At 40.5% G+C, this 14,679-nt stretch overlaps 2 protein-coding genes across 4 annotated transcripts in view; both read right to left on the bottom strand.

Annotated features, from left to right (window-relative positions):
* The window catches only part of spire2 (spire-type actin nucleation factor 2), a 28,216-nt gene extending 19,137 nt beyond the window's left edge, over positions 1-9,079 (bottom strand). For all 3 annotated transcript variants that reach the window (XM_020642740.3, XM_029278919.2, XM_065956709.1), the window contains exon 1: positions 8,628-9,079. In XM_020642740.3, the coding sequence (XP_020498396.1) occupies positions 8,628-8,925 (298 nt within the window). In that variant the 5' untranslated portion in view covers positions 8,926-9,079. The remainder of the gene's footprint in view (positions 1-8,627) is intronic.
* Positions 9,080-10,992: 1,913 nt separating this feature from the next.
* LOC109989379 (carbohydrate sulfotransferase 6-like) lies at positions 10,993-13,768 on the bottom strand. Its single transcript, XM_020641109.2, has one exon. It carries the CDS (start codon positions 13,669-13,671, stop codon positions 12,658-12,660), a length of 1,014 nt encoding a protein of 337 aa, XP_020496765.1. The 5' UTR covers positions 13,672-13,768; the 3' UTR covers positions 10,993-12,657.
* Positions 13,769-14,679: the final 911 nt, after the last annotated feature.

Here is a 14,679-nt window from a genome sequence, read left to right as displayed (position 1 = left end):
TCATTAGAATCTAGCTGTAGGCATTTAAACACCAATTTTCTCCAAAAATATGAGACAGATTTTTTTTTGCGGAATGGTTTTTCCCAATTTATCTCAACAATTTTATCAGATTACCAAAGAGTGCACTAAAGTGAATCCAGTATATGTTTTTAATTTCCAATGGCAAGCAAGGGACAACTTGGTTGCATAAAAAAAAAAGTCTAATTTATACATTTAATAGAAAATGAACTTACTTTGCACATGATTTATTACCTCAGCAAACATTTCCCTAAATCATTTATGGTCTCAATCAGTAGTTTCCAGTCTTCTTCAAAACAACATGATGTTGATTATGCTCATCTTGGCCTTGATTATTGAGTAGGGATGTAACGATTCACTCAACTCACGATACGATTCTCTCACGATTTATTTTACAAAATGAGACTTTAGACAAATGATGACTGAAAAATATTCCTCTAGGGGCTTCAAACCCACTTGTCAGTGGTTTGGCCTTTTAATGTTCTTTTTCTCGCAACAAGGAGGTGATTGGCCCTTCTCATTGTGGTGTCGATTAAATCCTGCATCATGTTGGTTGTGCTATTTGAGTAGTTCTCTGTCTTCTTGCAATATTTGCACACAGTTCTTGTCTTGTCTGTTATCTTCTCACCTCTTTCATTTTCTATCTTGGGGAATCCAAAATGCTTCCACACCTCCGATTTAAAAGACAGTGGCGCATCCTCAATTTCAAAATCTTGCTCTGCAGCTGCTGAAGCTCACCATATTATTGCGATACATTTTTCAGAGTACCGATGTGAATCTTGACACCTTTGAATCGAATTATCATGATTTTACGATTAATCTTTACATCCCTATTATTGAGTTTAAAAGATGTTTTAGCAGGATATGCTTAACGGCGGTCTTCATGTGATTGACACATTACTATCTATCACTACAAAGTGCTTTATGGGACAGAGTGAACAAATGAAATCAGTCTGTACAGACAGACAGACATACAAACTCACATATATATATATACACACACACACACACACATCACATACCAGAGCACATTCAACACACACCACCATACCAACTAAATGAATGAAATTGCTCACTTGTATAAATTAGGTTTTAGCAACCAACAATCACAAGGTATCCAGGCTCTTAAACATGCCCTGCTTAAATATCTATTTGACTCCAAATGGCAACAAAACATAAGTTCATGTGATGGCATTTGTCAAGACTGCCTGACGTACTCTGCCCATCACAGTACAATGTTCCCTCTTGTTCATTAGCTTTAAGAAACAAACAGTTAATTTAGGCTGAGCATGTCAAATCTTTAGCAAAAATAAGTCGGCAAAAAAATATTCAAAGGGAATACAGGAAAATTGCTGTTCTTGACATTAAACTTTAAAATAAAATATATGTGTACGTGTGTGTGATTATTTGTCTATTTATATATCTATCTAGCATTTCCTGACAATAGGCGTTCTGCTGTTCACTTCTTTTTGCTTTTCCAAAACACCCCCCTAATTTGGGGGTGTTGTAAGACCAAGATGTCAGATGGTACACGTCTAAGATTCAAGGTGCAGGTCTAAGACTCTCTGCTTCTTATTTTAAAAAGCAGGTGCTTCTGAGAGAGGGGTTGGAATCCTTGCTAATGCAATTTTTGGGAGTGTTTCAATGATCGATGGAGAGCTAAATCTGTTTGTTGCTGTTGGCATGTAGGTGATACAGCTTGTTTTATCTGAGAGGAGAGATATCAACCTGGACTATGAGCTCCTGTTGGTCTTAAGTGCACTCAGTGAATCACTGTTCATAGTCGTTATTGCACATCTGAAGTTCTTCTTCATCTCATTACATACTCTCTGTTTACTGTAGTGTGCACAGATTAGCATGCAGCTTGGTTGGCGCAGAGGGTAGAGCCAACGTTAAATCAATGAAAAATCAGGAGCTTGTATATGGTACTTCTACACTACTACTGCCTCAGCTTAGCACTGTGGAATTTGGGACACTGCAGCTTTTTTTCACGAGGGACAATATTATTTCCATTAGACACAGCCCCAGTCATCAATCTATTAATGAGCCTGAAAGTACTTTGCCATTTTAGTGATCCACACCCACAACACATCAACACTGCTTTTGCAATAGGATGGGACAAATGTTACATAATATATATAAAATATTAGGTTTTTAAAATCAAAATATATTGAGATACTGTTCTCAGGAATAGACCCGTAGTTGAAAAATCTGCCAGCTGTCTTGAGCTGCTCTGACAGCCAGAAAAATTCAATCGACAATAATTACTAGAAAAGCCGAAGCAACCAGCTTTCTGCAGAGCAGCAGTTAACGTCAGTCTAAACTGAGTAAATCTAAATAATCTACAGTCAACCCATCAAAACCCAAAACAAATGAGGCTAAAACTCACAACATTTCTTCATTTTATTTCCTAGCAAACCAACATCACATAACTAGGTGGATTCAACATAACCAACCTGGCAACATATGCAGACATAAAGGACACAACAATAATCATTATAATCAAAAATGAACCATATCTTTCTTATCTGTAAGTAACAGTAGGCTATTTATCCTGTCTTTAACTCTCAGGCATTCACAAATATACAAAATTTGCATTGTGATTATTATTCACTAGTCTTAATAATGCCATACTAACTAACAACCTAATAATACTTTAAGTATTATTCTTGTATAGTTTACGGTTAGCTTCAACTTAAAAAACATTCTCAGGCATACAGTTACACTTGACAGGTTGAGGCTCACTTTTTAGAATTCTTTAAAACGTTTTTTATAGTGACTTTGTTTGAATGCTGTTCGGATTTGAGACATTTGGGTTGTTCTTAAGACACAGAATGCTCTGGTTTGTGGTCCACAGTTTGATAGCCTTAACTCTAGCATTTTGGCTGTCTGGATATTATTTTTTTTTTCCTTTCTGTGGGTTATTATGGAGATTTTCTTAAACAACAACTTAACTTTATGGACAAAAAAGTTGAACTGTAGAGGGAGATATAATCAAACGTTATCAGCCAACACCAGCACAAGCATAGTTAACAATGTGTATTGTTATTCATAAATCTAAACGGGAACATGATTACAAAAATAAACATCCCTCTATTGAAGGAGCCACAAAAATTAAGATTAAAATGCAAAGACTCATTCAGAAAATGTTTACTGATTAAATCAACCAAATGACAAGAAGGCTTGCATCTCATGCAATTTTTTTAATTATTGGAGTCGCTCACTTCTGGCAGTTGCAGAGAATGCAGGTTTGAAGCACCCCTGTATTGGCATCCCTTTGAAAACCTGTTCTCTACCTCCACTACGTTAAATATCAATGTTTCTAAGCATAGAGCTTAATACAATCTCTGCCTTATTATTGGGTTTCATGAAAAAGCTTGTTGAAATACCATGAGTTGATATGTATTACAGGATCAGCTCTCAGTGAAGACAGAGTGGGCCAGATAGTCACTAACAGATGACGTCAGTGATGTCAACAATCTGAAAAACATTCTCAAGCATAGATGGTTTCATGCGTTTCATATCAAAGAAGATTAAAGAAACATGAAGGTGTTTGAGATCAGCCATCTCTTCATGTAATGCTGCTGCTCATTGCTGTTCCGGCAGCTTCTTTCATTTGGTAAACACTGAGTGTGCAGCATGTCAGAAGGGAGGACATGTTTTTCTCTGTTGCAGTGACTCAGGCTCATACATCAGGTGTAGGTTTACATTAAATCGCTGTGCAGTGCAGCTTCAGTGCCGGCTCATATATATTGGTATTCACATTAATTTCCTCCTCCTCTGCACACTGATGTGAAACTTGATTAAATTTAGATTAACAGGAAAAAGAAATTCATTTCAGAATATCAGGTAACCTGCTGTGAATACAGATGTTAAAATGGACTGTTTTCAGGCATTTTATTTATATTTACAGAGTGGAAAAAACACCCACACTGAGTAGCAACCCTCTTTTTGAGGGCTTTGTAATTGACTTACTATAAAATATATCAATTCCATGGCACATTTTGTACTGTTTCACATGCGTCTGATTGGTACAAAGCCAGGAGGAGTATGCTCTCAAACAACTTGGCCATGTGAAAGCTACATTTTGACCACTTGCAAATGAGGACAAATGAGATCAAAGCTCTAGAGTTGCTGCTAATTTGACCTTTAGTGTGATTGTTATCTCAATCCTCAAGTATGTGGTCCAGAATGTACTTTGAAACCTTGTGGTTGAAGGTAACATATACAAGAAGGCACTGAAGGCTCAGAAAGGTTTCAAACATTGAATAACAAAGGTTACTTGAGGTTAAATCGCAATCTCAAATGAGCTAGGATACAGATTAAGCCTAGCAAATCAAGAAGCCCTTCAGTGTCCAGAGGAAGGTTAATAAAGAAGAAGTTTTAATTAGATGAGGAAGAAAGTGGAAAAGTCAATATAGAGTTTGGGTAGGTGGTGTAATAAGGACCTAAAAGACAGCAGACAGCTTAGGAAATATGTTGGAGAGGATTCCCAGGTTAGTTGAAGTTGTGGTGGTTAAAATGTCTGACCATATAGAATCTAGAGAAGACAGGCAGTACATGAAGCAGAGGCAGTTCTTCTGCATACAGGTATGATAGGTAATGTGCTGCTAGGCTGCGGGGCTTGGGGCATGGCTTAGGCAAAATGGTGTGGAACAAAGCAGGTCCCAAAGAAAGAAGGAAGCTGGTAGTGGAGTTGGTACATAGAATTTAAAATGTGTGTGGCCTTTAGGGGCCAGTGTATGAACTGAGAGAGTGTGGAGAACATGAATCTTAGCTGAAGGGACCTGTGGAGTATGGAAGATAGTCGTGTAAAATTCCTGATAAGGGCTACTTATGGTGTGCTATTATCACCCCAGAACTTAAACATTGGTAAGACATGCCCATTGTGTTCAGAGATAGCTACCTATCATATTCTGTCAGGATGTAAGATTAGTAGGTCACAAGGTTGGTATACATTGCAACATAACCAGGTGACAGGTGAGTTCAGGATGTAATCAGGAAAAGAGTGTAGCTGTTCAGTTTGCCTCTGAGGAACAGTAATGCAAGGGTGGTCGATTTATTAAGCAGGCACCAGTCAGGTCATTTTAAGGGTGCTACAGTTTCAGTGTTGCAGGTATATTTGGGAGGACAACTTTTAGTGCCAAAGAGGATATAGTTAGTGCCAAACCTGAGGCCTGACATAGTCAGTGGATAGTCTGCAAGTCACTGAATAGTTTGTCAGTTTGTTTTGGTCTAAAGTCAGTGGATAGTTTATTTTATAGAACTGACAGTTCCCTGGAAGGACTCTCTGGAGGAGGCATAAAAGGGAAAAAGCTTAGATATGCAGACTTGGCCGCAGAAGCTGAACATCAAGAAATTAAAAAAAAAAAAAAGAATTTGTCCAGTAAAAGAAGGATGTAGGAGATACTTTGCAAGATCACTAATCTCATTACTGGGAAAGCTGGGAGTGCGGGTACAGAGTTTGTGAAAGACACTGAGCAACGATGAGTGCTAGCCCCCATCCGAGCACTGCACTCTGACTCTACTTCTCCTGTCCTCTTTCTAAGAACTCTCAAGATTTTTCTCTGTGTCTTTAGATTTTCTCTTGTGAACTCTTTGCCATTCTTTTTCATGAGTAATGATGGTACCAGGACTACCTACATTTTGTTTATTGGGTCCATTAGGGGCCATGTGGCAGGGTAGGTGCTGTCAGCATTGCCACTGCCTGGAACTTTCATGTAGGGAGCCTGGGTCTGTTCAAGGTGGCTGTGCTGAGTAATGACCATGTGGTTAAGTGGGTTAGAAGTTCTGTGTATGTTCTCAGTGTGGGTATGGTGGGCGTAGAGAGCTAGCATGGAGGAGAGGTGGCTCTGGGACCCTAGAGCTCACTGTCCAGTCTCCACGAGGTGTCATGGGACTAATGGATGAAGGGTGGTTCCCACTTGACAACAGCGGTGATGTCCTGGCTCTGGCTGCCCATCAGTCAACACGATTGAACTGTAAGGGCCAGAAGTAGCCATGTGGCAGGGTAGGAAGTATCGGTTTTGCTTCTACTTTGCTAGCTTGCATAAATGGAGCCTTGGTCTGTTGAAGGCATAGAGCGTAAATATGAATGGATGAAGACTGAGTGACGTCTGCCATCTGTTACAGCAGGGGGTTCCAGAGGCTCACCGGCAGCAGCCGCCATGCTGGAAATGCTGTCTCAGTCTGACTTTCAGTCAACGTAAGGACAGGCTGAGTGGTTTTGACAGCGGCCCGCAGTGCCCAATCTGAAAGGTCCTTTATACTGTTATGATGTTTTGGATGGGATGGAATTTAGCCACTGAAAGAATGCAAATGGTCCTCACTCCTCATGCTGCATTAATAATGGAAACAGAATCACTACAAGAGAGTCACTTGATGCTGGTCGAGGGATTTGCTGCTCTGCTTGTGATGAAGACTGTGTTTACTCATGGATCTGCAGAGTGATAACCCACACAGGCTACGAGGATAAACAAGCCTGTTAATTAGAGTTAAACATCTCCTCAATGAGAGCTGAGGAATAATGAGCGCAGTGAAGTTAAATAGCAAACTTAGTTCGCCAGGATCTTTAGTAGTCCCCATTGGTCCAAGAGGGAGGTCCAGTGGGTCCCCAGTTAAAGGGAGGACACTTTAATGCTACTACAGCCTGAGTGAGCAGAATACGAAAGGCAATTATTATAATCAACTCACTACTGTCTAATCATAATGTAACAAATAGCAACTTTTTTAAATCAACTAAACACTGAAGAATATTTAGTTGGAGTCTCACAAGGCATCTTTTACAAACGTTTGAAACTAGTTGCCAAGCAAAAATCTTCAAACACCCCCTGGAGACAGACTGTACACTTCTCTTGTTAGGTTCTTTAACAGGTGCTACAGTACACACACACACACACACACACACACACACACACACACACACACAAGTGTTACTATAAGTAAAACAACATGATAAAAGCTGCTTGTCTATCTGTACTCTGGAGGATTTTCGAACAAGAGCTGGATTTTTTTCCCAGGGTGTGACATTTTTCAAACCGCATTCCTGCTTTTCTTAATGTTTTTTTTAAACTGCACAACTTTCCTGGCCTTTTGGCGAGGTCTTTTCACGGGGAATTTTCAAATGCTTTTGGCTGCTCGTTTGCTTTATGGTACTGTAGGGGACAAGTCATAAAGAATGAGACTCAAGAGCTTTGAAAGGTTTATGCTGGAAACAATGGCCAGGACCGTGGGAATAAGATCAAACAAGTGTTATAGTTTATTTGATTCATTAGGCCGAGTGTTGTAGTGGGGCCTGAAGAAGTTGGTATAATCTTAATTTTTCCCAAAATTATTTTTTTAAGTGTCCCGTCCAGCGGGGGTTAAACAGCCTCTGTTACTAACAGTGACATAAGACTCCTCTTGCATATTTAGTAAGTGCGTGTGCTAGCCAATTAGAGACAGAGAGAGGGTCATCCCTTCAGCCTTCTAGGATTGCAGCATCCTACTGAATATGGTCAATCAATTATTGGTGTGAATCAGAGGAGATTTAGAAGTGGGTATACCTATGTATACCCTGCACTACACCAGTGATTAGGTCTATAAAGTTGCTCTCAGAGATCTCCTAGTAGCCTCGATATTTAAGTCCACTTCACACAGCTCAATTCAAATCTCTCTTTAAGTTTGGCTGAAGTTGCCTCTATTCTAGTCAGATTTTTTTTAGCAGTTTTTTCTCAGCACATCCTCCTGTAATATCCTACTGGATGTGAAATATTTATGCATAATTATTCACATCCAGTAGGCTAGGATTATGTGTGTACAGGCTACATTCAGTAGGGGAAACAACAAGAACTTGTACAATCCTTTGGGCTTCCATGCACCCTTTGAAGTCTCCAAAACAGTCTCTACAAGAGGGGATGTAAGGAAGAAGCTGCTCAATGAATAATTAATAATTTACCGGCAAATACAAGTAATCCCTGTATGGATGACGAGGAGTGCGACAAAAGACAGACTTGAGAGTCCAAAATAATACAGTGTTTGTTTGTTTGTTTGTTTGTGCAAAGGTTGCTTAAATTAAAAATAAGCCAACCAAATGATATAGGCGATCTAAATGTCCATTTGTAAGGGATATAATGTTGTTTAGAGCAGAAAAGACAGCTTTAATGTAACCTATTCGATTATCCCATGAACAGGATGTCCCTGCATACTAAATTCCAGCTGAAATTTGACAGGTTTATGTGTAAATGTGTTCGGCTCCATGTTCCAGGCCTGTTTAAAGAATTGAAGTCTGTTCACTTCTGCACAGCCTACATCGTTTACAAAAAAAAATTCTTAAATTTGAGAAAAATCTTATTTGTTGGCAGTGGAATCCGAATTTAAACCCTTAAAAAAATTCCTAGACAATTTAGACTAGCCTACTTCAGAAGCTTTGATTTGTGGACAGAACTTCACGCGTTAATATAATACGCGGCTTCTTATCCTCTGCCAAACACAATGTTGTGTCAAACTCTTTCAACTAGGCTATTTTCTTCCGTACAGGACGGAGATAATAGAAATTAACTTTTCACAGGCCCATTCGAGCTCTGTGTCAGAGGTTTTACAAAGTAGCGACACAGCAGGTGGAAGTTTACCGTGGTGTCGGGGCTCCTGCTGTAAGGACACGGTCCCGTCTCTTTGGAGGAGGATGGAGGACGGCTCTCTCACACGGCTGACTCTCCTGGCCGGCGGGCGGGGCACCCTCAGCCCGCTGCAGCACTGGTAGCACACCGCCCATGCCTGCTCCTCGTTGATGGGCTGCTCGTAAGACTTCAGCACCTCCTCCAGAGACAGTTCCCGGGGCTCGACCAGGTCCCGCGCCTCTCCGCGCTCCGTGGGAGCGGTCACCCGTGAGTCCCCGTCCTCGGCACTTCTGTTGGTGGATCTGGCCATGGCTGCGTTACCATGGAGCCCATCCTTCAGTCCGCACTCAACGAGGCCATTGATGCTCTCGGCGTCCGCCGGTCGGCCCAGTCTTCTTTTTTTAATGTCTACCTCTCTTGGACTACCGCAGCTGCACCTCGTTACCACAACACAGTCAACCTCACCACGTACATGTCAGTACATCCGGTCCAGTGATTCAACGTAAAACCCACAATGCAACTGTTGGTTATCATCACCTTGAAATCATTATTATTTTTTGAGTAGCCTAAATACTAATGTTTCGTTCTGACGATGACGAGTTACCCTTTAAGTTTTACAACTGCCTGACCAAGTTAGGAGGATGTTATTCATCATAAAACATAGGACTGTTTGTGAATGGTTTTCTTCTATCAAGACTCAGGCTAGTTTAAACCTTAAACAACAGGGCTTTTAGAAGCCTAGTTTAGAAAGTTTAGAAAGTTTAGAAAGTTAGGCCAATGGGAAAATGATTTTCACCTGCATTCTTATCAATAGCCTGCAGGAGGGGCAAACGAGTCTCATAGCCTACAGTAGAAGTCAATGAGAAAATGAACCCACTATTCACCTAGTTAATTACTAAGTAAGAATTCTCCTCATTGGAATATTGTCTCAAACTGTAGTTTAAGAACGATATAAAGTTAAAATAAAAAGGGGCAACAGAATAAAAAATTAAAATTGCACCAGAAGACAGGAAATGTTTCTGAAATGGAAATCGAAAAAGACATCACAATCTACATGGGCAACTGTAGGGAGTTTGCTTGGACAGTCAGCACGAGAAAATGTATCTCACCTTGCCAATATAGGCAGATATTCCCCCACTAGTAGGGTCTGGAAGAGTGGAAAACAAAAAGCAAATTATAGGCCTACACATATTTATTAAGAGTCCATACTGCCATTCTGGAAATAGGTTAAGGACGTTTTGAGCAATGATTTTGAGTTAAAAGACCTTCTGATACTAGACAATTATTTAGGCATTCAATTAGGCTACTGGGTATAAACCAACGTGGACAGGTGGTAGAGACATAGAAACAACATCACCCACCTATCCTAAAATAATGTTTAACAGCATTGGAATAAACTTAGGATGTCAAAAAATGTACTTGCAGGCCTACAGTTAGAGATGGCATCCAAAAAATAAATAAGATCTAGTCTGAATAACTACATTTACTTAACCCAAAACATGCAGTGATATATTAATTTAGTGAATTAATAACTATAATATGTGTCCTCTCCCTCTAAGAGAAATTATAAGTGAGGTGATTTATTTTTTTCAAGGAAACAGAAGCTAGATTTAAGCTGACATGCAAACAGACTTCGATGTCAGGTTACAATTACTGCTTTACTCTGAAAATCATGCCACGACGCTTCCGATCCTGGTCTGGCTGATTGTGGGAGACTTGACAGAGCTTGTTACCTTATCAGCAAATGAGAGAGACGATTGCGGGAAAATGTTAGGCAACAGCCCATGAGGGAGAAACCATCCTGCCTAGTAGCAGGCTAGAGGAGGGGAGGTGAATATACGTTTGGTGGATATTGAACCACGTCAAACAGTTCTGACTTTGTGATGACTTAGTTAGGACTTTATTATCACTATGAACTGGGAATTTGGAGATGAATAGTCTACATTTTGTTAGGCCTGTTTGTCTGCCTAAACCTATTAACATCAGCGTCAAGAAGATAATTATTGTCATTAGTCCTGGACCAGCATGCTGCAACATTTAAATGATAATGTAGGTATAAATACCAAACATCTGATATAGCCTATTCTACCGCCAGTTTAATTTACTAAATAGTTTAAGTAGGGGACGATTTAGACCTAGTGTTGAATTCTGAGCACTGAAAATCAGTAGGTCTAATGGACAAAATAGCCTAGGCCGACACAACTTAATTTTCTCCAGTCAAAACTAATACTCAACTTGCTCAGCCAAATTGTTACTTGAATTAAAGTAGCCTATTGTTTTGCTTTTAAAAAATAAAGAAGGCTATTCAAAAAGGTGATCATCTCAAAACATTATTGTATTTTCACAATGCAGGAGTGCAGTCAAGAATGCATGGGTGTACATTGTACTTTATTAAAAAAAACAACTTTTGTTACATTTCTACAAAACTCATGCTATTTATTTCCAGCTGTGCAGCTCAAAAATACAGGAAAATGTAAGCCATGCTTTACACAGTGAGAAAACTTTCAAATTTCAAACATGGGATGAAGATATGGCCATTAGTGCTCAGGTGGAGAAACATCATCATTCTCTGCTCTATCCCTAACTACCATCACTAAACGAACTGCCTGAGTTGAGTGTTTGAAGTTTGCTACAAAACAAAAACAAACAAAAGGAAGGGGGAAAAAAAACAGTTAAAAGCAGCTTTATGTTAAATATCAGTGTTTCACTTTTTTTTTCTGCAGACACCTGATGTCAAGAGGGGCGACTGGAGCTACAGTTTGTCTGTGGCGCGCTCAGGCTGTTTCAAGGTCAAGATTACTTTAGGGTTAAGTGGTCGTCACTCCACAGGGTTTTTTTTAAATGAGGATCCAAATTATCCACAGCGTTTCATCCTCATCATGAAAAAATTGACCAAATTGGTGAATTCTTTGATACAGTCCATCCTGAGATTCATAGGTGAGGGTTAAGAGGGTCATAAATAGAAATCAACTTCTTCAAAGCCTCTATCATGTGGTATATTAGTAAAGAGTGATTCCACATTAAATGTGGCCAGTAGCATTTTATCAACAGGAACATGGATTCCGTATGGCTATGGATCATACCAATGGTATGATGAAGACAAAGAAGTAACATGAGGTTTTCAAAAGTAGTCAACAAATAGATATTTTCTCTGTTAAAAATACAATACCAGCTGTAAGAGTTCGACCTGGTGGTTTTTCTAGGTTTGTGAGCCCTCTAGGGCCCCCTACTGGTCTGGGGCCCCAAGCAGTTGCCTTGCCCGTTTAGAAGCAGTGCCACTGAATGTGTATATAACTGGTGTATTTGGATGATCTACTTTCATGAAATCAACTTCTTTTAAATGTCGCCACTCCTAAAATATCAGGATAAAGTACTGTTGTGAATAGTCTTTTTAAATCCCTCAATTGGATGAAAAATCCATTACTATGGAACCTCCCTAATTGGCCTTCTTGACAACAGTATCTTTCTCTTGAGAGCAGGATGTCTCTCAGTCATGCAGAGATCACAATCAGGAATGATCTGTGCTAAATGTCTTTGTGCCTTTATATTGCTTGGCTTGCTTTATGGTGTCGACTTGACAATTCCTGAAGAAGATCTGTGACATCCAAACGTTGCTTTTTCAATTCAAGTTTCTGGGAGCTTTTAATACAGGGTGCAGATCCTTTTTTTGATTCTTTCCTTCATATATGGCTACTACAGTATCAGTTAGGCTGGTTGGCAACTTAAACAGATCATCCAGAGACATGTAGAAATAAGAATGAAAAAAACATTTACAAGAAGAACATTGAACTCCTTTTTAACTAAAGTTGCCGCAGCTTTTAATACAGGGTGCGGATCCTTTCTTAAAATCTTGCCTTCAGTTTGACTTTTGATCCAGCCCCTGTGAAAGCTTTTCTTGGGATGTGCGTACCCTCCACCTTGTTTTGTCAACAAGAAGGTCTATGTCCAATCTCTTCTGTTCTTCTTCACTGTTAGCTGTTTTGTACCCAAGTAGTGTCATGGCCCCTTCACACACTTCCTGGACTTGTTTGACTTTGTTGTGCTACAGCGTGCTACGCCACGCCCGGGAAACATCAGTAGCATTGCGTGATGTAATTTTGAAGGCCCCTTTGCCCTTGACCTTCCCGTGGGTCATATGGTGGATCCACCCCTCCAGCTCTGGGGTCAGCTCGAGACCTACAAACTCATAAATGGCATTTATCTCCTCAATTGGGTTGCGGGCAACATCCTCATAGCGGACCATTTTGTAGCGGCCTTCAAGAAGAGGAGGAGGATTCAGGATGGCTCTGTTGTGGATGTGCACATGGCTGCGGCAGATCTCCTGCATGACCTGATACTGCACATCAGTTGCTGGTATGTTTCTGTGCTCTAACACAATAGTATTATCTCTCCTAAGACCTTTCTTTAATGCCTCTCTTGACCGCAGAACAGCCCGGGGGTCCCTGACCAGGTGGATGATGCGGAGGTCCAGGCTCGGGTCCTGCAAAAGCGGGTAGAGGGATTCCAGCTCGAAAATTCTCACTACTTTTAGCACTACGTGACTGTAAGTGCTGCAGGCTTCCTGCACCAGCTGCAGGCCCCAAGCATCACAATCCTTCTTGCACTGAGTCTCGTTACTGATCTGGTGGTGTGGCATTAGAGGACAGGCTGGTTGTGAGCACAAGGCTCGACTTTGACGCCACAAAAACAAATTGGACACTTTGGGATGCTTGGGCAGGTAGGTCTCCATCACAGAAAAATCACACTGGAATATGCTCTGTAGCAAATCCCTCACGGCCATCTGGATCACCTGCATACCTGCTTTCTGAAGAGTCTTCCACACGTGCCAAGTAGGCTCCATAAGGTAGAAGACAGAAGGGTGCTGACTGAACACCTGACCCAGGAAGGATGAGCCTGATCTCCATGACGACAGCAGCAGAACATGAACTTTGCTACTGGAGGGCTTGGGGCGGAAGGGACTCAGCTCCGTGTACCAGCTGCAAAGCAGCACCATTGCTGCCCCATGCAGGATCACCAGAAAAATCCTCCTGATGCTGAGTTTTACTCTGCAGCGCATCCTGAGCACTGGAGCTGCAGAAGTTTTATGTGGATATTTCTCCTTTTTTATCCTGGTCTGATGGAAAGACCTGAAAGGAGGGAAGGGGGGAAGAAAAAATGTATATGTTCAGCAAGAAATATAAGTTTGTACAATACAAAATTTATTAACCTTATTATCCTTTTAACAAATTTTAAGCTGTGCTCTGACCAAAAGCAAAGCTAATGTTTGTCTTCTGCATTTTGTTCAAGTTTACACAGCTGAACCATTTGTCTTTATTTGTGTGGGTAGAACATGAACACTAGAACAAGTGACTTGTTGGAAAAACCAAATGCCATAAGTACTCGATATGTAACCTCATCAGGGGTCACATCCTAGTGGAGTGTGGAGGATAATCGTGTGAAATTACTAACATCGCTTTCGACAAAAGCGTCTGCAAAATGAGTTGTAGATTTGTAGGGCAAGATGCAGGCGAGGCCAATTAGGATGGGGTGAGACACAAGACAGAAAACGCAGGGAGCAGGTCTCCATACTAAATCAAGTCCTCTCAAGACTCCTTGGGTAGCTATGAAACTTTCTTTGAAGAAAAAATAACTAGTCATAAAACACGAAGGCTTTCAATTCATAAAATGAAATGACATCAGGCTATGGACAGGTGGGCAGTATATATATCCTCTGGACAGATTCTCTCTGCCCCCCTCTTCATTTCTTCCTCTCTGTCTGTATAACTCTACTTATTCAGTTATTCTTCTGCCTGAATTTATATTAAAGATCTTGTAAAAGCAGTTTGAATGCAAATAAGATTGCTTTCTGATAAGCCTTCCCCCCCAAAGCCTGTTTAACAGACACCAGACACCCTGCCTATTTAAAGCAAACAGCATGATAAAGTGAGGAGTGATTAATAGTTTATTCTACTTCAGTCATTAAATATGAATTCACTGTTGAGCACGCCTCTCTTCAACCTTTCCTGAGTAGAACCAATAATGATCAATCAATGAATATTTATTTATATGACATTTATAAAGCCAG

This window comes from Labrus bergylta, chromosome 7, assembly GCF_963930695.1.
Source record: "Labrus bergylta chromosome 7, fLabBer1.1, whole genome shotgun sequence".
NCBI lineage: Eukaryota > Metazoa > Chordata > Actinopteri > Labriformes > Labridae > Labrus > Labrus bergylta.
Note: the sequence above shows the minus strand (reverse complement) of the source record. Positions and strands in the feature narration are given on the sequence as shown.

Excerpts from the sequence above, each read along its gene's own strand:
- LOC109989379 (XM_020641109.2), bottom strand. The coding sequence starts at position 13,671 with ATGCGCTGCAGAGTAAAACTCAGCATCAGGAGGATTTTTCTGGTGATC.